The sequence below is a fragment of the Zerene cesonia genome, chromosome 12 (assembly GCF_012273895.1).
Source record: "Zerene cesonia ecotype Mississippi chromosome 12, Zerene_cesonia_1.1, whole genome shotgun sequence".
Lineage (NCBI taxonomy): Eukaryota > Metazoa > Arthropoda > Insecta > Lepidoptera > Pieridae > Zerene > Zerene cesonia.
The window spans coordinates 5700540-5723599 of NC_052113.1; the positions used below are offsets into that span (position 1 = coordinate 5700540).

General features: G+C 32.1%; 3 protein-coding genes across 3 annotated transcripts in view; 2 read left to right on the plus strand and 1 right to left on the minus strand.

Annotated features, from left to right (window-relative positions):
- LOC119830859 (ATP-binding cassette sub-family B member 6, mitochondrial) lies at positions 1 to 16025 on the plus strand. The gene is made up of 17 exons (XM_038354027.1): positions 1 to 127; positions 408 to 561; positions 1782 to 1926; positions 3686 to 3885; positions 3961 to 4111; positions 4778 to 4949; positions 8064 to 8230; positions 8681 to 8918; positions 9486 to 9661; positions 10190 to 10259; positions 11595 to 11730; positions 12182 to 12389; positions 13107 to 13285; positions 13560 to 13674; positions 14122 to 14262; positions 14617 to 14738; positions 15110 to 16025. Exons 2-17 carry the CDS (start codon positions 416 to 418, stop codon positions 15312 to 15314), a joined length of 2571 nt encoding a protein of 856 aa, XP_038209955.1. The 5' UTR covers positions 1 to 127; positions 408 to 415; the 3' UTR covers positions 15315 to 16025.
- On the minus strand, positions 15375 to 22353 carry LOC119830960. Its single transcript, XM_038354153.1, has 16 exons — positions 22077 to 22353; positions 21016 to 21242; positions 20872 to 20934; positions 20191 to 20405; positions 19807 to 20086; positions 19616 to 19737; positions 19278 to 19550; positions 19003 to 19130; positions 18871 to 18919; positions 18435 to 18527; positions 18248 to 18286; positions 18067 to 18108; positions 17808 to 17972; positions 17269 to 17469; positions 16839 to 17185; positions 15375 to 16335 (listed from the first exon to the last, which is right to left on the minus strand). Exons 1-16 carry the CDS (start codon positions 22351 to 22353, stop codon positions 16319 to 16321), a joined length of 2538 nt encoding a protein of 845 aa, XP_038210081.1. The 3' UTR covers positions 15375 to 16318.
- The window catches only part of LOC119830858 (HEAT repeat-containing protein 6), a 15587-nt gene continuing 9967 nt past the window's right edge, over positions 17441 to 23060 (plus strand). The window contains exon 1 of the mRNA XM_038354026.1: positions 17441 to 17497. The gene's annotated coding sequence lies outside the window, so the exon portion shown is untranslated. The remainder of the gene's footprint in view (positions 17498 to 23060) is intronic.

Sequence of the window (23060 nt, forward strand, 5' to 3'; positions counted from 1 at the left end):
TTTGTCGTTAGTGTCATTCTCAGATGTAAATTTAATTTGAATGAACATTTTATAATTTATAATTTGCAGAATCTACACACATGTATTATTTATACGGTACAGAGCGTGATTAAGGATTTTCGATAAGGTATTTACTTATGTCAATCTCAGAAGTGATATAAAAATATATTGAATTCGTATTAATGTGTGCAACTATTTTTTTTGCGTCTTCGTCGTTCAAATAAATTTTTATGTAAAAGGAAGAATTACATTCTTGCCGGTTATAAAGAAGTTTTTTATATATTCAACTTTACAAATCTTTATTCAGTGAACAGTTGTCAGGGCACGTTGTTGTTTAATTTTCGTTAAAGAGCTACCTACATAATAAATATTGTTTTTTAATGGAAATGATATAATGACTATTGTAGACTTACAAATGGAGTATTGTCCACCGAACGTTACATTGGGTGAGATATGGGTGGACCATGGGATTTCACAATGTTTTATGGAAACAGCCAGTGCAGCCTTTATAGGAGTGTTTCTTCTCATATTTGGTGTTATTCAAATTATTATGTATAATCGGTATGTATACCTAAGTGCATGTTGATATCATAATTTTCATGTTTGCATGTATTTTAAGTTTTAAGTGTTCTTCACAGATGAACCTATTAATAGATTTTAAAGTTTCTAACAATGGTTCTCTTGATTTATCTATAATATGTATCCTAAATTAAAAATAAAAAATCATAGTAATTGAAGTAGGCCAAAACAATTTCTTGTAATTTTGTACCATTATAGCAGAAAAATTAATTTCATTGTCTAATGTGTTGCAAACATATAGATGATTCAGGAGTTTTGATATCTTGATTGAATAGTATCATACAAGTGTGAGTTTAATGTTATCATAACAAAATATTTATATGTACATAGGGTGGTAATAAGTATGATAACTGTTTCGCAAGAATTAGAAATTAAATAATTGTATATTGTAGTGTATTATGTATTTAACAAATATTAATTTTTTCTAAGGTAATTTTAATTAAGTATACCCACTTAAAAGTTTTATATGCATATGACCTTGAACAAAATATTTGAATGTATAATGAATTCGAATTGCCAACTGAAAATTTTAAAAGCCTTGTGCGATGTCATTATTTAAATCTTACAATCAACTTTGTATATTATGTTCTATATCATGATATTTCTCTAACTAATATGACAGCTTTTAAATTTCTCATTTTTATGTGAGCTAACTATGACTTATAATAATATTTAACACTTGTGTGTCTATATTATTTTATTATGATATTAATTTTTAAAATTAATCTATACAAGTAAAAACCTACCCCCTATTTAGTAGAGCCTGATAGGGATAACTCATAAATGATAAGACCACCTTCTGTGCTGTATCTTCTCATAGTAAGTTTTCTTTTTTGTATTTTATGGTGGCAGCACAATAAAGTTTTTAAATAAATAAATAATTAAACTTTTTTTGTGTCAGTCTACTATGAATAGTTTGTTTATTTACTACTATATAACCACATAAAAACTAATAGAGATAATATAAAATAGAGCCAGTGAAGATGCAGCTTTCTAATAGCAAAAGAATTTTTGAAAATGGTCCAGTAGTTTTTGTTTACACTCTTTACAATCATACATACCAAAACACAAATGGTTCCTTAATAATATTTGCTTAGGTATTTTTTATAAAAATTTAGATATTTTTTATTTATATTATAAATTGAATCAATCAAAATTTTGTCTCATAACTTAATATTTGAAGATATACTATTTTTTTGCAGCTATGCTACAGAAGTTATGGATGTCAGGTCATCAAAATTGTTTCTAGTGCAATTGTTTTTCACATTATTTGTGCCAGCACTAGCTGTAACAAGGTTTCTGCTACAGGCCTTTTTGTTTAAGGGAGGACATATCTATGGATATATGGTATGTACTTATTATAAGTTAGCATAAAACAAGATATATTAAACTTTTTTTAATATAGTGCATGTCATATAGTTTACTATTTGCAGTTACATCATTATTAAGATTATGTAACTACATTTAACTATTATGTGTATAATAAATATACAATAATATTAGATAAGGTTTGTGTTACTATAACATATTGATATGTGATGATTCAGTATAAGCTATACTTATACACATCTCATTACTTGTGGAAGTATCTACCTATATATAGAAATTAAAGGGTGCTTGATGGATTTTAAAGGTGATATATTCATTATATTATTTAAAACTACCTTTCGAACACTTTATACAGAGCGTGCTGACGGAGATGTTGGTATTTAATTTCTTAAACTATACACAAAAAATAAAACACAAAATAATATTTAGCTATATTTAAAAGAAATTATTATTCTCCTGCTTATAATTCAAGAATGGCTTTTCGAATTTTAATGATTATTGGTTGGTTGGATTCGTTTCTGCTTGGATATGATATAATAATAAAAAATAATTTATAAAACTTGGACAGAGCCTGGATATCTTAATAGAAGCTGCCTTAAAAGATAAAAAGCATGCATTATTACGGCCCAGTACGATTTATTTGTAAGAGCAATAAACTATAGCACGCGCCACTATGCCGGAATAATTTACGATACTACAAGTTGGCGGGTATGTCGAAATGGCGCGCGAAACCGGGCTACAAGTAGTGAATATTCAAATGGAACCTGCTTATATTTTCTTAATGATCTATTTCTTCGTCACTTATGTGTGGTTGAATAGTTAATATTTCCATAACTACATCGATTGTATATTTTTCATTTATGATTTATTATAACGTTTTTAATTCTCTGCACAAATTATAGTATAGGAGAAATATCTTTAGAAATTACTTACACCATTCATTGCAATCATTATTTACAATACGTTATACCTATTATACGTTATGATTAACTCTTTAAAAATAAAAAATTAAAATATCACTAGTAAAAGCTTTTTGTACATAATAAAATACGAACAAAATCGTTTACTATGTAATACAACAACATAAGGAATAAATAACTTGATTACCTTGGCATTTTACAGTGCACATACATTTGATCAAGAATTTTAACGTATTTATATTCTACCCGTATTAATATCGCGATACGGAGGTTTACTTTATTTTTTATCTCTTGTTTTTTTTTGCTAGACATTTCTACATAGTTAAATAACTTCGATTAATAATAGATACTAGAATATTTTAGATTAATAATACGTACTCTCATTTCTAAAGCCTACTATAAACTTATTTAGTAATGCGAATTATGAATGGAAATTGTAATAATTAATTGAGATTTGTTTTCTATTTATTTTTATGTTATTATAATTTTTAAGTTATGTTTTTAATATATTATTGTTTTGTTCGTGAGTGCTCCTTTGGGGTTTAAATCGAAATAAATAATTTTGACTTTGAATTATCATTAAAACAGGTCTATTGCCAAATTTTACAATTGTCTTATCCTTTATAGAAAAAATCTTCTTATATTTAATACATTTTGTATTAACCGCTAAACGCAACCTATCTAACACATAAAACCAATTTTAGGTTAGCCTAAACAAGTACTGATTTGATTTTTCAAATATTAATTTATAAACTGATAAGTTTTCTTGATATATATTCTCTTACAAGACTGATTATCCGAAAACCAACTTTTGTCTAAGATAATAAATCCCAATTTAAGCATCATCAATCTTTCAGATCGTAGCGTTAGTGGGGAATCTCATAGTTTTTCCGCTGTCAGCGTACTTGGCTACGCTTGAGAGGCGATTTTTATTGCCTTCAGTGCCACCGCGAGGACATGGATTCGTTTTGCTCGTATTTTGGGCTATGGTATTCGTGTCTGAGAACTTATCGTTCTTAAATCTTAATAAGGAAGGATGGTGGTGGCATCTAAAGAAGTATGTACAACGATATTATGATATAGTGTGAGGTAATATATAATTTCTCTACATTTTAGTGATTTGTAATTTCAGTCTCCAAGACCGCTTGGAAATGGCATTATTTGTTGGGAGATATGTGTCTTGTATGATCATATTTATATTGGGGATGAAGGCACCTGGTATTATGCACCAGTTCGAATATCTTGAAGGGGAAGATAGTAATAGAAGGAATTTACTCCCAAGGGTAAGAAAATATTTTAAAAGAATTATTTATTGGTTAATAGATTTTTGAATTAATTACTATGACGTAGATAGCAACAATAATAACGTAAACAAAATAATTTAAAATTGTTTTTTTTTTTACTTACAACTTAAAATAGGACCAATAAAATATTTTACGTATATTCTATTTTTGTTAACTATGTCTATTTGCTTTTTACATATTGACATCAAATTATTTTAGAAGATTTTGACCTAACTGCTATGACAATGTCATAGTATACATTAGAATTTTTGTATATTTATTTTATTTATCTAGTTTTAAGATGTCATGTCCATATCAAAATTATTATGGTTCCATACCATCTCAAAAATATTTATTCAAAAAGGTATTCCATAAAATAAGTTGTTTCTACGATTCGATCATATTTTTAGTTTATTTTAAAGTGCATCTTGACAATGTTAATACTTTATCCGGAACTACAGGTAGTGATTCAATAATATGTTCTAAAATAGTAGTAGTACCGCCATACGATTAATATTAAAAAAAATATTTGGATTTTTATTAATAATATAGTTAATTAAAATCTATTATATATATAAAACTCCTTAGTTATTTTAATAGCTAGCAAATGATTATTGCAATGTCTCATACAAAATTGTATGTAATAGACAAGTAATCCCTTCACAGGAAGAAAATAGATCAACGTTTCGGAACGTTTTTAGCAAGTTACGAACATTAATACCTTTCCTTTGGCCAAAGAAGAGTCTATGCTTACAAATCTACGTGCTTATATGCATTTTGGCCCTGATTGCTGGAAGAGTCATCAATTTATACGTTCCCATCTATAACAAACTTATCGGTGAGTATTAGTTTTTAGTTTTACAGCACTAGAATACCTATTTAAAAAATTAAGTATGGAAGAATTCGCTCATGAGGTGGGATTTGATCTTTCAAACTTACTTAAGTCATGGGATGCCCGAAAGAATAGTAGAAGAGGGATTGCTGGGGTGGGATCATGGGTCGCCGAGTGCTAAGGTGCGGCTACGGCCTTATGATATGATTTTTTCTTAGTTATAGGTGAGCAATTCTTCAATAGTTCATTTTTTTTAACCGAACCCTTTTGTATTTATGTAAATTTATAGATTGCCAAAGATAATCTCTATTGTATCATTTATAAAACTGTATCCATTATCTAAAATCTAAACAATGCGATGTTTAATTTGTTCTTTATACCCTAGGTAAATTTACCTATACTATATAATAATATAATGCAAAATATTTTGTCCACTTGCGTATATTCATCCGATACACGCACCTCGGATATCTATAGAGATATAATTATTTTCGTAGGTCCGTTGTTTACATAGGTACTTCGTAAAATAGCAAGGGGTTATCGCGTTATCGTAACGTTAATAATTTATCTTAGTGCTTGTACGTTAGGAATAGTCGGGGTCAGGTATATCATTCGACGTTCGCGTAGTAAAAAAGAATTGGCTAACATAGCAAAAACAAAAAAAAAATCGTTTTTATCAAAACTGTTATGACCTTCACAGACGGGAGAGAAACGTGTTTGCCACGCGGATTGATACTGTGGAACGTGGTGAATACTTTTTTTCTGTGTGTTGGCAGTATCGATCCTTTTCTGGAAGTGGAAATGGCATAATTTCGAGTTGACTTCATTTAAGGAATTTTAGTTGTAATCACTTAGGAATTTCAGATGATATTAAGATAGTGGTGAAATCAAATGTGATTTCTCGTACCTATATTTAGTTACTGGATTAATTGATACGGTAATTTTCGACATACTAAACTTAATTAAACTATGTGTTAAACTGTAGTGAGTTTTCTTGTCTTATTCATTTGGTTATTAAGGAGCCCGCCATTGTATCCAATACTTATCTCCTCGATATATATGAAAAATGCATTTTAAACTTTTGTAGCTTAATAATGAATCATGTTTTAGAAAAGAATAGCTTAGATACCTATTACCTTTTATCTCCTATGTATTAGTACTCAATAATAGTATTCAATAATAATTTTTATTTAATATTCAACAATTGAAATTTATACAAATAAAAATTATACAGGTTTTAAAGCTTCAATTTATACAAAAAATACTTTGATATAAACCCAATTATGTACAAAAAAAAATTATTAATGATTTCTTAATATCGAGAGTACAATGCAATATTAGTTAATTAACGATATATGTGAGCCTTTTTTTTAAGATACAAGAAAAATCGCAAATATTGATATTCAAATAGCAGTGTTTTAATAGCAGTGACCTTGGTGTATTATGTGACATTTCTTATGTAATATGAAATACGAGTATGTAAATCAATGAACTTTCTTTAGTAATCAACGAATATGTATCATCATACAATTTGAATTGATGAAAAATAAATCTCAATATATATAATTCTCGTGTCCCAATGTTAGTTACCGTACTCCTCCGAAAGGGTTGGGCCGATTTTTATGGAATTTTGTGTGCATAATGGTTAGGTCATCGGCCAACATCTATTTTTTATATCCCTAAATGATAAGAGTAAGCCAGAACAGCGTTTGCCGGGTCAGCTAGTAATATTTAGAATTAAGATTAATGTTGGCATAAGCTCACGACTTCAATAATTAGCTTGGCTATAAGTACAATAGTACCTACAATACATTAAAAGGTGTCAAATGACAACAAATCTCCATCAAACGTAAAACGAAATACGCGACTTATGGAGAACCCTCTGTCGGTTTTGAGAACGTCGTTTAAAATAAATTTAATAATGTTATGTTAATAAACACGTGTCCAAAACAATCTTAGTTATTATTAATATAGACGCCTGTTTAAATCCAGCCTGTCTCTCAGTCTGGGTTCCGGTTTTAATGAAACGAAACCAGTAATCTTTATTATAAATTAGTAGTAAATTAACAACATTATTTTAGATTTTTTATTATGTTTTTATTAAAATGCGCAAAATAAATAAATATAATAAATACCATTATTTTTATACAAATACAATCTTTGTGTAAAAGAAATAATTTTTCATTAAAATATGTTCTAATTAATTCGACTATACGATATGTATAAGGAAAACGATAACAATTGGAAAAAATTGTTAGGACTAATGATGATAACCGGCAAAGTGCGCTTGTGGTGTTTCTGTAGGTTCACAGTCCGTATAACATTACACGTACTTAACAGGATTTAGGTCACACTTAGACAATTGTGGTATCAAACCGTCGTACAAAATAAATAATAAAAACTAGAAAATTTAATTTATAATAAGGGATGACCTAGGCTATTGTGTTATGTTACAATTTTTTTATTTATTTATTGATACAGTTATTACTGTTTATTTAATCAAAACTTTCAATAAAAAATTTTGTGCCTATGTGTGATATATATGGCTGCTACAATTGTATATTTTTATTTTTTATTTTACGTAGTTACTGCTTAGTAAGATCTTATTGCTTATAAGTATGTATGTTACTTCGGCAATTCTATAATTCCTAATACATAATATATCATTTATCGATGGTAGGGAGACTTTTGGGTAGTATACTTTAATTTTAATTGTTTTAAGTATCTGTTCACAATATAAGAACTTTTTATATCTAATAAAAAGCAATGGTGAGGACTTAAAATCGATAAGTCGGGATTCGAGACCAGGCGAGCATGCAGGAAATGAATTGATTTTTCAATTTATCTGCGCATGTGTAACATCACCACGGCTCAAAACGGTGAAGGAAAACATCGTGAGGAAACCGGCATGTCTAAGAACCAAAAGTTAGACGACGTGTGACATCTGCCAACCCGCACTTGGCCAGCGTGGTGGATTATGGCCTGAACCCTCATAGGAGGCCTGTGTCCCAGCAGTGGGAACATATATGGGCTGATTATAATATCTAGTCTGCTTAAGAAAAAAGCCAAAAAAAAGTTTACTAGTACATAACATAATATTCAAATGAGCAATTCTTCCAGTGAACAGTTTATCAATACCACCCCTCGAGTTTCGATGGGACCTGGTGGTGATATACGTTCTCTTCAAGTTCCTGCAAGGGGGCGGCACTGGCGGTATGGGTTTCCTGAACAACCTCCGCTCGTTTCTGTGGATCAGGGTACAGCAGTACACTACTAGGGAGCTGCAGGTAAGATACAGTGTTAAAGCAGTGCTGTAGGTTTTTGAGGGACGCGAAGAGTTGAATTATAACAAGAATTTATGAAGTATAATTTTTTTCTGACTAAGTTTTCCGTAGGTTTAGTCAAATATGTCACATATTTAATGTGTTTTTAGATTTTTGTTTTAAAAACAGGTTTTTAAATAAGTGATAACTTTTGCGTTATGCACTTAAAAATAAATAATAGTATATAGAATTAATTATCCATTCAACTAGGTTTTTTTTTGACTCCGCCCGCACTGTAAAAGGAAAATACATATATACCCATTTTGTCGGATTTCCGGTATTAGAACTATCCTTTCCTCGGATCACAAACTATCTATTTACCAAATCTCATCCGAATCGGCTTAGCATTGAAAGTTTGCCGAAGCTTTCTACCGACACACCATCTATGTACTTACAACAGCAACTTTGTTTCAGTTAGAGTTATTCAGACACCTTCACGACTTGCCTCTCAAATGGCACTTATCCCGGAAGACGGGAGAAGTTCTTCGTGTTATGGATAGAGGGACGGATTCCATAGACAACCTGCTATCGTATATTCTGTTCTCTATAACACCCACATTGGTGGACATTCTGGTGGCCGTGGTGTACTTTGTGTCGCAGTATAATGTATGGTTCGGTGTTATTGTCTTCTCTACTATGCTGCTTTATATACGTAAGTTGCTGCTCAGGTAGTTCTAATTTAGTACGCTTAGTAAAATATAAAATCTACACAACATTATTCAAATATAGCAATATATGTTTTTTTAAAGAATAAAAATTTAATTTTAGCAATCATTTAAGTCGCAACATCAGTAATTATGAAAATCGCAAATTATATAATATGAACAAAATATAATATGAACAAAATGTATCCAAATAACCAAATTTTTAAAATAATTAGTGTGTTATAATATCGTCAATTCGCAGCGGCCAATCAGTCAATATGTCAGAAATCAGAATCCTGTCTTTATAATCTTCCACTTTTTTCTATATCTATTTTATTCTATCCTACTAATTTTATATATGCGAAAATTTGTGAGGATGGCTGTACGTGTATGTGTATGTTTATGTTTGTTACTCTTTCACGTAAAAACTACTGAACCAATAGCTGGACAACTAGAATAACACATAGGCAACTTTTTATCCCGATATTCTTACGGGATACAGATTTACGCGGGTGAAACTGCGGGGCGCAGCTAAGTTTTTTTTTATATATAAATTGCGCTCTGCTTATTTTCAGTTGCGACAATCGCGGTAACAGAGTGGCGGACGAAATTCCAAAGGCGTATGAATCTAGCTGACAATGAGCAAAAGGCGCGTTCCGTAGATTCCCTTCTGAATTACGAAACCGTCAAGTACTATGGAGCCGAATCGTATGAGGTTGTCTCTTACAAGGATGCTATTTTACATTTTCAGGTACTTTATTTTTTTTACTTGTACAAAGCTCTATATTATATGTAAAATTCTCGTGTCACAATGTTAGTTACCACACTCCTCCGAAACGGCTAGATCGATTCTCATAAAATTTTGTGTGCCTATCCCATATGGATAGGTGTGAGAATCGGCCAACAATTACAAATCCCTTAATGATGAAATTACAAATCCCTTAATGATGATGTTAGCTAACGTTTAATATAAAAAAAATATGTATTAATTCTGTTATATGCCGTTCTATGAATTGCAAATTCTGACCATAATTTTGAACAGTTGATCGATTAACGTTATGCGAAACCTACCAAGGTCATGCGTGCAATAAAAAAATTGTCAATAATGAGTTGTGTCTTATTAACATAACAACTTTCCAGGGTTAGTTCCTTATAAGAGAAACTATATGTATAACAATGAATATATAAAATTTTAACAAAAACAATTTCCCTGTCTTCCCCAATGGTTAAAATACATATGTAAATTAGACACAACTCAAAGCGAATTGATTCATTTCAGAAAGAAGAATTCAAATCGTTGCTCACCTTGAACATTCTGAACACAATGCAGAACATTATCATATGCACTGGTAAGTTTGTAAAAAAGTAAATATGTATGTCGATAAATTAACTCATAATTAATTTGCCATTTATCTTAACAATTATTGCAATGCAATTAGTCGACTCCCATTACATATTGTGATTAAGATATTTGTTTACAAACATCATAATAACTGTCTATTTTATAATCTATTTAATTATCGTATTGTTAATAAATGTTTTAACATTTAATACTTGTTTCGCAGTATTTAGATTTTTTTCGTTTAAATACATTAAAATGTGGCCCGTTTCTTTACCGCTTCAATTTTTTTATTTATTTTTTTAATTTATACTAAGATTTTCCACATAAAATTGCTTATTCTTTTTATTGTTTTTATATACTTTGCGAATTTACTTAATGTACTGTATAATTTATTCAATGATCTTAATTAAATGCGAATATTATACAACGTCCAAAATATATTTACGACACCATTAATTGCCACAAGTTTGGAATACAATATTATTATTACTTGTTTCTATCTATATTCCGGCGTACGAATAAAATATTATAATGTAAAAGTCTGTCTGTCTGTCTGTACTCAAGCACAGCATCTATTTATATCTACTCGTGGAAAGAACGTTATTATAATATAAGTGCATAAATGCAAAATGCATTTTCATCGTATTTATTTAGATTGAATACTTATATTATGCTTTTGTACCTGAGCTGAAATTATCAATGAATACTTCACAATGGGGATAGACTTGTGATAATTTTTGTTGTTATTCGAGTTTGATGAGTTAAGATTCAAAATTGGATATCACATTGTAACCCTAATTTGTTAACTATTAACTAATGAAAATCTTCACAATGGTGATGTCGCTTACCATCAGATGTGAGACGATCCACCAGTTTGCCGACTATTACTTAAAATAATACTTATATGTGATTTTAACTATAATGCAACTTGTACAAATGATTAATATAAATATATTATATAATTAATTGATATATAGATGGCATACTATGTATTACGAATAATGGCAAAAAAATTCAATAATATGTTGATGAAAGTTATGCGCAACCCACCGAGGGTACGTATACAATAATTTTCCTTATGTTTCCCAATGGTTAATAAAATATATAAATTTGGTACATTTTAGTTATTCTAGTTGCCCTCACAACTCAAAGCAAATTGATGATATACAGAAAGAAGTATTGATATCGTTGCTACCTTGAACAATCTCAACACAATGCAGAACATTAACATAAAAAAATACTTTTATGCGATTTAAACTATAATTACATTAACACACATAACAGGGTGTGAATTATTATCATTGCTTAGTATTATTACATACATACATGTTTCTTTTTGCAGGTTTACTTGCTGGCTCGTTGTTAGCGGTGTCCATGGTTGTACGTACATACGAGTTGACGGTCGGTGATTATGTTCTGTTCGCATCTTATATTGTCCAGTTGTATGTGCCATTGAACTGGTTCGGAACTTACTACAGGTGAGGTTTATTGTTGATTGTACACTTTTCGTCTGTTGGTATATTTTATATATTGAATATTTTGGCCACTTCTCGACGTTATTTAACTCACTTCTGCTAACTTAAAGTGTCGCTATTTGAACTTCATATAATACAAATCGATGAATCTCATTCATTAATATCTATACTATATTCCAATTAAAGAATGTATAAAAACTCATATAAAACTCAAAGGTGGCTGACTGATTGACTGACATAGTGATCTATCAACGCACAGCCCAAAACACTGGACGGATCGGGCTGAAATTTGACATGCAGATAGATGAAATGACGTAGGCAAGGGGATAAAATTGGGGATGAAAGTTTGTACGATGAAAATTTATTTAAGACCGCGTGGGCGAAGCTGCGGGCAGCAACGAGTTTATCATAAAAAAATTAAGGACTATAGTATTTCTAATAATGTTCTTTACAGGGCCATACAGAAGAATTTCATAGACATGGAGAACATGTTTGATCTGATGCGAGTGGACTCGGATGTGAAGGACGCGCTCGGCGCCCCGGAGCTGCTCGTGCGGCGCGGGGGCATCGAGTTCAAGCACGTGTCCTTCGGCTATGGGCCGGAGAGATTGGTTCTTAATAACATCAGTTTCAAGGTCGCGCCTGGCTCTACTGTTGCCTTGGTGAGTGTTTATGTGGCGAATGTGTTGGACGTTCCTGGGTATTTCAAGTTCCTGTTCATAAAACAGTATAATTGATCGTAGTTTTCATATGATTTGACTATACGGGCCAGATTTTTATATGTTACCATAAAATTGTAAAGACCGTTGAATTACTATCTCACGAGATTCTATGTATCTAGTAACTATTGGATAGTGTGTCACACCACAATTTCTTGAGATTTTGCGAGTTAGATTATAATGTAACGGTTTTTACAATCTCACCGTGACATATATTATCCATTTCCAAGCGGAGCCGACGAATCAACTATAACCCGTCAATTATTGCAAATATATGTATCTTTTTACATTATTTATTTTATTTAGGGACTGAGACGACATTGACTCTGTCAGTCCCATTGTACACACAAAATCTTAATCATAATAAACTTATCTACAAATAATTCTTAAAGATATCGCCGCATCCGTATTCAGTGCGGTTAAAATAGTCTATAACATACCCACATCATCGGATTCACTTTAAACTGTCCGTCCACAATGAAATGTACCATGCTTTCTAGCTTCAAAAACTGCCTTTACGCAAGTTATTTAAGCATGCATCCAAGCTATATCCACATCTATCGGTTTCCCGATTAACTGTTCGTACACAATAAATTGTACCATGTTTTCAGCTTAGTAACTCAAAAGTGAATTCTAGCTATAAAACGAAATGATCCCCAGGTGGGTCCAAGCGGCGCCGGCAAGTCGACGATAATGCGTCTGCTGTTCCGCTTCTACGACGTGAACGAGGGCGCGGTGCTGGTGGACGGGCAGGACGTGCGCACCGTCACGCAGGCCTCGCTGCGCGCCAACATCGGCGTCGTGCCGCAGGACACCGTGCTCTTCAACAATACCGTGCGGTCAGTGGGTTCTCGTGACGTCAGTGGGCTGCTGTGGGGTCTGTGGGTTGCTGTGGGGTCAGTGGGTTGCTTTGGAGTCAGTGGGTTGGTGGGAGTCAGTGGATTGTTGTGGAGTTAGTGAGTTGTTGTGAAGTTAGTGGATAGCTGAGGGGTCAGTGGGTTGTTGTGGAGGTTCTTCATTGTTCTTTTGTATGAAATGAAAACGTTTTGAACTATAAAATAAATATACATTATTTCCTATTTATTTTTATTAAAGTATGTGTTCACTTTTAAGATACAATATCCAGTACGGGAGATTAACCGCTTCGTCAGCGGACATCATAGCCGCGGCGAAGAATGCCGACATCCACGACAGAATCCTTACGTTCCCTGATGCGTATGATACACAGGTAACCATCTATAATTTAAGATTGAGACTTCAAAGTATGCTGATAGAAGCGCGGTAGGAGTAATCCTTGCACATTATAAGAACAGCTTCTAGTTAGCTGCACTGCATTGGGAATCTGTGTGGCACATTTCATTTCATACATTAATACGTACGGGGGATGCATATGAATTTATAAAATAAATAGTTCCGTATCAGACTCGTTTTTTATATTTTTTGTGTGCTTGCAACACTGGCTCATCGTCGACAGAGGGCGCGCGTGTTGTAATGTTTTCAATTTGATAAATTACGGTTTGCATACAATGATAATAAATGAATTGAACATTTACTAAAATATATGAATAATGAATGAAGTAAATATAACTACATTATATGACGAGATTAGTCACGATTTATTTATTATACCTAAAAAAAAACTATAAGTATTTATAAAATAATAAAACCCCTACAGGTCGGCGAACGTGGTCTGCGTTTGAGTGGTGGTGAAAAGCAAAGAATAGCCATAGCGCGAACATTGCTCAAAGATCCAGCCATCGTGCTGTTGGACGAAGCCACGTCAGCTCTCGACACCAACACGGAGCGGAATATTCAGGTGACACTTTTAATGTCTTTAGTGATTGTATTTAAAATCGAGTAAAGAGTGACCCTATTGTTCTTATTTATTGACATTTTTTTTTTTTGGACGAGATACATTTTGAGTCAATTTAATCGAATCCTTACGAATATTAACAAATAAAATAAACGTGAAAGTGGTTGTTTTTCTTTTGGCACGTTGCTAATTTTTATCGTGGAAAACAGCGGGTGGAATGTTGGTATAGAAAAGTTAAAGTGATGTAACCACAGCTTTTGTTATATTGTGCTTCTTCAGATTATTAAATAATTATTAGTATATAAAATAATTTATATACAATAAGTATTGTATGCTATTTATTATATATAATTACAGGCGGCACTCTCTCGTGTCTGTGCCAACCGCACAACGTTAATAATAGCACACAGATTGTCTACTATAATTCACGCAGATGAGATTCTTGTGCTCAAAGATGGGGAAATCATTGAAAGAGGAAAGTGAGTACCACCATTTTAAGAAAATAATATGTTATATTTTTTCTAAAAATACTATGACTCAGCAAACATTCGAGCTATATAAAATACTTAAACTTTCATAAAAATCGGGCAAAACATTTTCGAGCCATTTGTTACCCCTTTGAACCTACGTGCACCCAAAAAGGAAGGGATATCTCGATATCTCAATAGGACTGTGTTTTTTTGGTTTTGTAACTGTAAATCTTTTGTAACTTTTCCGTGGGTATTCAACCAATTGGCGTGATTCTTTTTACGGCCATTTTTTAAAAATACAGCTTTAAATTCCTGAATACCTTGTAATTTAAACAGTAAAATAAATGAGTATTGTAACATAATAAAAACGAAATTTGCAGCCACGAAATGCTACTAGCACAAGGCGGTTTTTACGCGTCAATGTGGCAACAACAACTTGAAGCGAGAAACAACAATGGCAACGGTAACAACAACAACGACAACAACGCAGATGGTCAGAACAACAACAACAACAGAGCGCCGCAGGTCAACGGTTACGCTATGATGGGCCATGGTCATGGTCATGGACACGGTCATGGTCATTAGCTAGACATATATTAGAACTGGTTCGACTGCTTGTTTTCAAATAGGGTTGCAGGGAAGCGATATTTCGTATTCTATATTTAGAATAGTTGCAATAGGCTTTATATAAACACGTTAGACTTCTAAAGCGATAGTAATAAAGACTAAAATTATTTGACCAACAGTTCACATAAAGTATCGCTTCTCTTTTTCCTTATATATCCTTAGATATGAATTACTAGCATATTGCTATTGTTTACGTCAAAACAAGTTGGTATACATTTTTTAATTAGCTCAAAAGCTACCTTATATGAAAAATTTGTATGGTGAGTGAGGATTGGTAAACTTAAGAGTTGAAGTGTCTTAAAAGTTGGGGTACTAGATGTTATGAATCTTAAAACGTGGATCAATATAGTGTATATAATAGTTGAGTGTATATAGTTACCTATTGGCATCGATATCATGGAACACATAGCATAATATAGCATACAAATAACATACACTATGCGTTTTTACAAATATTCGACGCTGAAATTCTACACGCGTGTGCCATTAGATTTTACCGTTTGTATGTAAGGATGAATTGTGTAGGTGAATGTACATAAATTGAAATAATGCTCAGTACATTGTACAGTTAACTACAATATTGTGTAAAAGATTTTGTACAGTCGCAGCGGGAAGTGGGTATGATACTTATGAATATTTTGGTACGTTTGGTATGAAAATACGTACATATTGTACAATCATATTTTCACGTTAAGTGTACAACGGTTATAGTGTAACCGTATCGCGTACCTTGTAGTATTAATATTAATATTGTGATGGAAAATTTTATGTGCAATTACAGTGTTATTAAAAATATGTCTCCTTTTATTTATTGTTTGATTCATTACTCTGTATGTGAATAATACAAGTAACCGGTTTTTATCAATTTATTAAACGAACTTTTACATTATCTAAAAGTAAATAATATGTTTCAAAATCTTGCATGAAAATATATTTTCTGTTCGATAAAAATTATGTTTTTCTCATTTCGATCCTGTACCTGAGAAAGGAACATGGTGCTTTAAATAACTTTATAAATTGCACACGTTGTTTTTTAATTTTAAACGCAAACGAAGAAGTCATTATGATATTATAATAAAATATGCATATTGTATATTAATAAAGATTGATGACCAGTTTTGGGAAAAATAAAGCAAATAAAAATGGTTTTAGCATATTGTGCATAAAAAAATTTAATTAAATCACAAACAGAAATAATGTATAGTTTATAAAATTTCTTACAACTTTTAGATTTTATAATGAATATAAGGAATGTTATAAAAAGTAATTCTTCAATACGCCGCTTTATTTACTCGCATCGGACATGGAATACAATGGAGTGTCACCAGGCAGTCGTAATCCTTGCAGTTGAAATAAAATATAACAATATTACACACAAGTGATTATAACTTTACAATATCTAGATCAATCCGTAAACCATGTGGTATTTGAAAATGTTCCGAAAAGATTTTTAATCATAAAAGAATTTCAAGTATTCCTTACCTTTTCCTTCGTTTGTTTCTTGCGCTTTTTTCTTTTCCAGTTCGTATTTCAAATTCTTCGCCTGATACGCCGAAACTGACATCGAGGGCCTATTCTTTGCATATTCCACGCTTCTTATGGAATTTTCGGTCTTATGTTCCATTTGGTCTATAGTTTTCACATAATCAGAAGATATCTTTCGAGCCACCTTCTTGCTGTGTTGTAAGTTCATCACTTTGTCATATGAAACTTCTTCTACCGTCAAAGAGTGTCTCAAATATTTCTCCCGGGTGTTTTCATCGCTTTTGATCCGAGAATTCGGCGAGTACGTCAACAAAAGATTTTTATGTTCAGTCTCCCCAAAAGGCCTGCAAATATTTGTCGTAGCTAGGGTGAGATGAGGTTTTTTTGTTTTTTGAAATGTGTTATTCGGTTATTCTGAATAAATTACCTGTAATCTTTTAAAGTAGGTCCTCCAATATCTTCGTCATTAGAGAGATTCTCATACAGTCGAGTCAGTACGGATTGTCGTCGGACTTCCATATCGGAGTCAGAAAGTTCCAGTTGTGCTGGTTTTACAAAACCTGTTGGGCGACGGGCTGGTCTGGATCCAGTCTGTGCGGCCACTGCTGATTGTGCAATCCTTACCTTTCTAGAAGAATGTATTATTGAAATAAAATGTATGTAGATTGACGTAGGCGATTTGATATTGATTTGATTTGATATGTTATATGTGTGTTTTTGGAGTTAGATGGCATCTCGATCCAAATCTGTTTTGCAATGTATTATATTTTTTTTAACTACCACCTTCTACTTGAATACTACTTAAAAGGGACTTTTAAACATCATTTTATTATTTGTGTTTGAAAATGCGTTCCATATGCTTCAATGACGTGAAAACTGAGAGATTATTCAAATATTGAGCAATTTAAAAAAATAGACTAAAAGAATACCGAAAGACAAAATACAAAAAAAAGAAAACTAAAATACCGGCTATTCGTGAAAGATCCGTCATCTGAATCATTTAAATCTGGTGAACTGATTCTCTGAATTATATGGATCTTTTCCAAGTCCTCCATACGTACAAAACCAGTTTGACGCCTTTTTATCTTGCTTGGTTCCCTTACACCCCATGGTATGCTTATTGAAACTTTTCTAAGCGAAAAGGAAGGATAAAAAAAAATCACACAAACTTATATAGGTAAATTTAATCACAGAAGAATTTTATTGAAAGTTCCTATAAACTTACTTATCACCATTATCTCTCGACCTTCGGTCTATAGATTGTATTCTGTAACCATTAAAAAAAACAATAAAACAGAAAAAAAAACGAATCCGATTACGTAAAATAATTAGATAGAAGTATTAGACTTACGTACTAAAATATATTAATACAAATACAATAAAAGTAAAAATTTCATATACTTCACCTAAATCTTCTCAACTCTTCGTCAGTTATTAGTTCAGACCTATAATTAGTCATAAAAGCAATGATAATTATTTCAATAATATAATTAGTTAATCATAATAACAATTAGTTGTTTATGTGTGCTATATATATTTTCAAACTATTCATTATATCGCTGCGCGGTTTATTAATTATGTATTTAAACTTACTTTCTTGTACCGTCGAATATATTAAACTGACCAACTCCTCGAGCGATGCCCTTGATCACTCCGCCAGCAAAGCTGACACGATCTACGTTAAGCCTATAAAAATAATTAAGTTTTAAAATAAAATAACACGATTCTATTACGCCAATAATCGTGGGTGTGTTGTAACTTCCCGGGTGCGAGCTGGCCCAATTCGCGCTTAAGCGTGCTCTACTCTAACATTATTTAGACTTGATTGGTAAATTTTATAAGTATTATGTTGCATAGATTTTTTACAAGTGATTTAGATTTAGAGCCAGACTAAAAACGATTCTTTATAATATTTGTCGACACATTATTAAATTACGGTTATGGTCCAAACAGTTTAGGTTTGGATGATAACCGTAATTTTAAATCATTTCAAAGAAAAAAAATTATAATATTATTTGAAAACACTCACTTTAAATATCTTCGTATTTCCCTCTCTTCCTCTGATTCAAGCGATTTCACTGTAAATAATATTGTATTTGAACAACGTTTTTTTTATTAAAGATGTATGTTTACAATGTCTTTGTTAATTTATTAAACTTACACGATACTTCGTCCGAGTCGTCGTCAAATTTGTATATGTCGGAAATATATGAATCTTGAGGGGCAATTACTTTTTTGGGTATTTCATTTTGTAAATCGGATTCAAGGCAATAGTCGCCTCTTAAAAATCTGTAATAAGTACAGTGTTTGCATTAAAATTAGTAAAATGTATGAAGCAATCTTAAAAACACTAGTTAAGTCTACTCCAATTTAAAAAGAGGCCTGATGATCTCTAGTAGTTATTGAATATTATCAAATAATTTATCAAAGATATACTTCTTTAGGTTATAGGTTGAATCCACTTCTCCCGGGTATGGAACATCCGTCAGAGGTATGTAGTACAATCTTTCTGGCTGATGCTTTACACTCAACGTACTCAAGGACATGTGTTTATAGGGGGTCGCGTGTTCTTCTGGTTCATAGTCGTACACCTCAACATCAAATTCATTATTTTCGTCCACAGTTTCACTCACGGCTGTTGATGGTCGTGGGTGATCAGTTTGACTTTTTTTCAATTGTTTCTCGATTTCTTCTTTTTTGCGAATAAATCTGAAAATGTATCATATTCGTTTCGCAAATTGTTTTTTTTCGCAAAATTAGCAAAATGTACTGACCTTTGTGTTGCTCTTATGTTCTTTTTCTCTTCTTCAACAGATCCTTCTGCTTCTCCTCGAGCTTGTTCCTCTAGTGCTAACTCTCGCAACTCTATTTCCAAAAATGTTTTTGCCATAATTTCCTATCAAAAATTAATAATATATAATTATAAGATAATGTTCAAATATACAAAGAGCAAGACAAAACTAACCTCAATAAAGAGGTTTCCCAAAGAAACGAGTTCTTCTATATGCCCATCAATATAAGCATTAGTTCCTTTATTAATTATTATATCCTGACATTCAAGATTTAGTACTCCAGCTTTATATATGAGAATTTCTACCGAAGGGGACTCGTACCAAGTAGGGATTGATTCAATTTTTTGTAAAACAGATTCACCATCTATAAGTTGACCGAAAGCGACATATTTCTGGGCCATCCAAGGGGCTGGTTGAAGTAACACAAAGAACTGGGTGGAACAATCAACGTGTCTAAAATTTATACATTAATTATGTGATGTGGTGTGTGAAGGATAAGGAATTATAGAAGGAAGGTCTTACGGTATTGTTCAAGGTACAAAACAATTACTAACTACCTTCCGTCGTTCGCCATGCACAAAACTCCGCGTCTATCATGAGGAACAATAAAGTTTTCACAGTCTAAATCGATACTTTTCAATCCAAATCCACCACATTGTATCCAGCAATCTTTAACTATGCGGTGAACGGGTGTTCCGGAATAACCGCCTTTAGTTGTTTGGCATAGCCGTAGAAAATTTACACACGTATTAGGTACAATATCTGCATAAAGCTGAAAAAATTATAAAATTATAGCCCGTATCCCGTAAGAATATCGGGATAAAAAGTTGATTACATGTTATTCCAGTTGTCCAGCTGTCTACGTACCAAATTTCATTGCAATCGGTTCAGTTGTTTTTGCGTGAAAGGGCAACAAACACACACACATCCTTACAAACTTTCGCATTTATAATATTAGTATTTAGTAGGAAAGATAGTAGGATATTAAGGTATTTATACAAACCCTTCATAGTATTAGTATTAAAAACGTATTAAACTCATTAATTCATAGAGCACCAGCTAATTGTGCTAATTGTGTTATAATTATTCGTCACAGGGTCTCTACAACCCAAAGTAAGTGTGTGATGAGAAGTAAGGCTTAGTTCTAATGATCTACATTTACAATTGGAAACGTAAGTTTGTTCGCAAACTAGTCTGAATTTGAATATTTAAATAAAAAAAAAATTATGAAAACTAACCATAAATATTAATGTTCCGATAGGATACGAATCTATTGAAATGTGCATATAAGCGCAAGGTCTCTGAAAGATAACATGAAAAGTTTAATAAGTTGTTTTGAATTTACAACTCAATACAATAGATGACAGTTGGCTTCGACATACCCCAGAGTTGCGGACGTAATTTACGAATTGATCTACGCCTTCCTTGTAATAATCCAATATTATGTGATAATAATATTTAGCGTTAATTATGTCTTTAAATTCTTTTTCTCCGCCAAGAAATTTATCATTCAGAATAATAGCCACGCTGCTACTCAAGCAGTAAGCAATACCACCGAACTGCTTTTTTAAATCATTCAAAACTTGTGGCCACTCTACCGTTGTTACTCCTATATGAAAAACGATGTGTGTAATCAGAGGATCCGGCTTTCAGAAAACATTATGGGGGCTCATGTACATTTAATGACTTGAAACACAGTAGACTCGTAACAAGTATAGTGTGACAAGAGAAATGCACATCGACATACAAACGTCTTACTTTATAGGTACTGCGTACTTAATTGCTAGTTACATTTAACAGAATATAACAAAATACACGAAAATGAATGTTGTTTGTTTTATCAATAAACATGATAATTAATATGTAATCTGCCTATATCTGCTACTAGAAGAATCTTCCTGGAGCCTCAACAAAAACCTTAAAAAAATCTGCAGAGTTCGAGATTTCGAGCGCTTCTCGAGACTTGCGCTTAGCAACACATTTGGCGATAAATTTTTATTGGTATAGACTATCTTACCGCCCGCAGTTTCGCTCGCGTAGTCAAAGGAAAAATAGGCTATCAGGGGTTTTCAAGGAGCTTCTCTTCTGGGACGGGTCTAAGTTGAGACGCAACTATTATATATTTTACTGGCATAATATATATTTTAGACCTCATTGTGTTATTACATTGTGTTATTTGTCTCTCTAATCTTTTTACATGTTGCTCACTAAATAGTGAAATTGGCCATTAAAACCATTTAAAATACGAAATCGCGGTTTAAATTGTGAATGGGACACAACGTTAAAATCATATGTAGGCGTGAAGAAGAGACAGAAAATATTATATTATTAGTACTTAGGGATTTTTTACTTTTGAGTTCAGTTTCTGCCAGTCCAACTAGAAAATAATAACCTACTATTATCTAGTAGAATCTTAGGTTTTGCAATTTATTAATTAAAATACCTCTTATGGATGGAGCATCAAATAATTTCGATCGGTACTTATGTAGTCCATTTGCTATGTTGACAAAATAATTAAATTCTTTAGTGACTCGGTCTCCGATAATGGTAAACTTTACCGTGTCTACATTGTGTTTTTTCTTTTCTGTTTTGGGGTATTCGGGATTCTGTACTGAATTATGCGCATATTTCAAGTTTTTGAGATTGTGGCTCTTTATCACACGCTCCCATGGGTGATGGGATACTTCTCTTTTTTTGTGATTAAATTTCACAAACGACATTATTACACCAGATTACAACATTTCAAAAAGATTACAATTAAACGTCAAAGATTTTTTATGTTTTATTTTCTTTTTAATTTCCGAGATAATTAAATTGATTATTGATGAACGTTAGTATGGCGGTATACGATATTCAGGCCAATGTAAGTTCTAATATACCAGTATTATTATTATAAGTAGGTACTACTCTTTGCTCTACACCCACGTTGTAATATTTTCAACATAATAACGAAATGTGATGTAGGCTTTCAACGTGTCGCGGGCAAAAAGTTAATTCGTATACCCCCAGATTAGGAAAAAAACTAAAAAGGTATATATAAAAAATATCGCTTCATTGCTTGTGTTGAGAATTGATATTTAGTTATTATTATACACAAGAGTATCGAAAAGCTATACAACAATTACAACTTAAACCTATTATGTAAAAAGTTTTCCCATCATTTACTTAGCACCCATAGCACAGTTGTTAGGTAGTTGTGGACTGAGCTGTGAAGTGTGAATTGTCTTCACACATTTATTTAAATATTTTAAAGCAAACCTTTGCTACATCGGAGACCATATTGTTTCTATATGATCAAGTCAAGTGGTCACGACCCGTTTATAACGGCTAGTCGTGACGTTTTTTTTACAATATGACTAACCTCTATCAAAATTTAGGTAGGCAACCTTCAGAGAAAATACGAAAAATTAAAAAAGAAATGATTTTA

Bases quoted from the DNA above. Each gene is read 5' to 3' on its own strand.
- LOC119830859 (XM_038354027.1), top strand. From the start codon at position 416: ATGGAGTATTGTCCACCGAACGTTACATTGGGTGAGATATGGGTGGAC. The intron at 9,662-10,189 runs GTACTTTATTTT...GATTCATTTCAG, and splicing joins ATGCTATTTTACATTTTCAG to AAAGAAGAATTCAAATCGTT. The intron at 11,731-12,181 runs GTGAGGTTTATT...TGTTCTTTACAG, and splicing joins TGGTTCGGAACTTACTACAG to GGCCATACAGAAGAATTTCA.
- LOC119830960 (XM_038354153.1), bottom strand. From the start codon at position 22,353: ATGTCGTTTGTGAAATTTAATCACAAAAAAAGAGAAGTATCCCATCAC. The intron at 19,738-19,806 runs GTTAGTTTTGTC...AATTTTTGATAG, and splicing joins TGGGAAACCTCTTTATTGAG to GAAATTATGGCAAAAACATT. The intron at 17,186-17,268 runs GTAATTTATTCA...AAATATTTGCAG, and splicing joins CCTACTTTAAAAGATTACAG to GCCTTTTGGGGAGACTGAAC.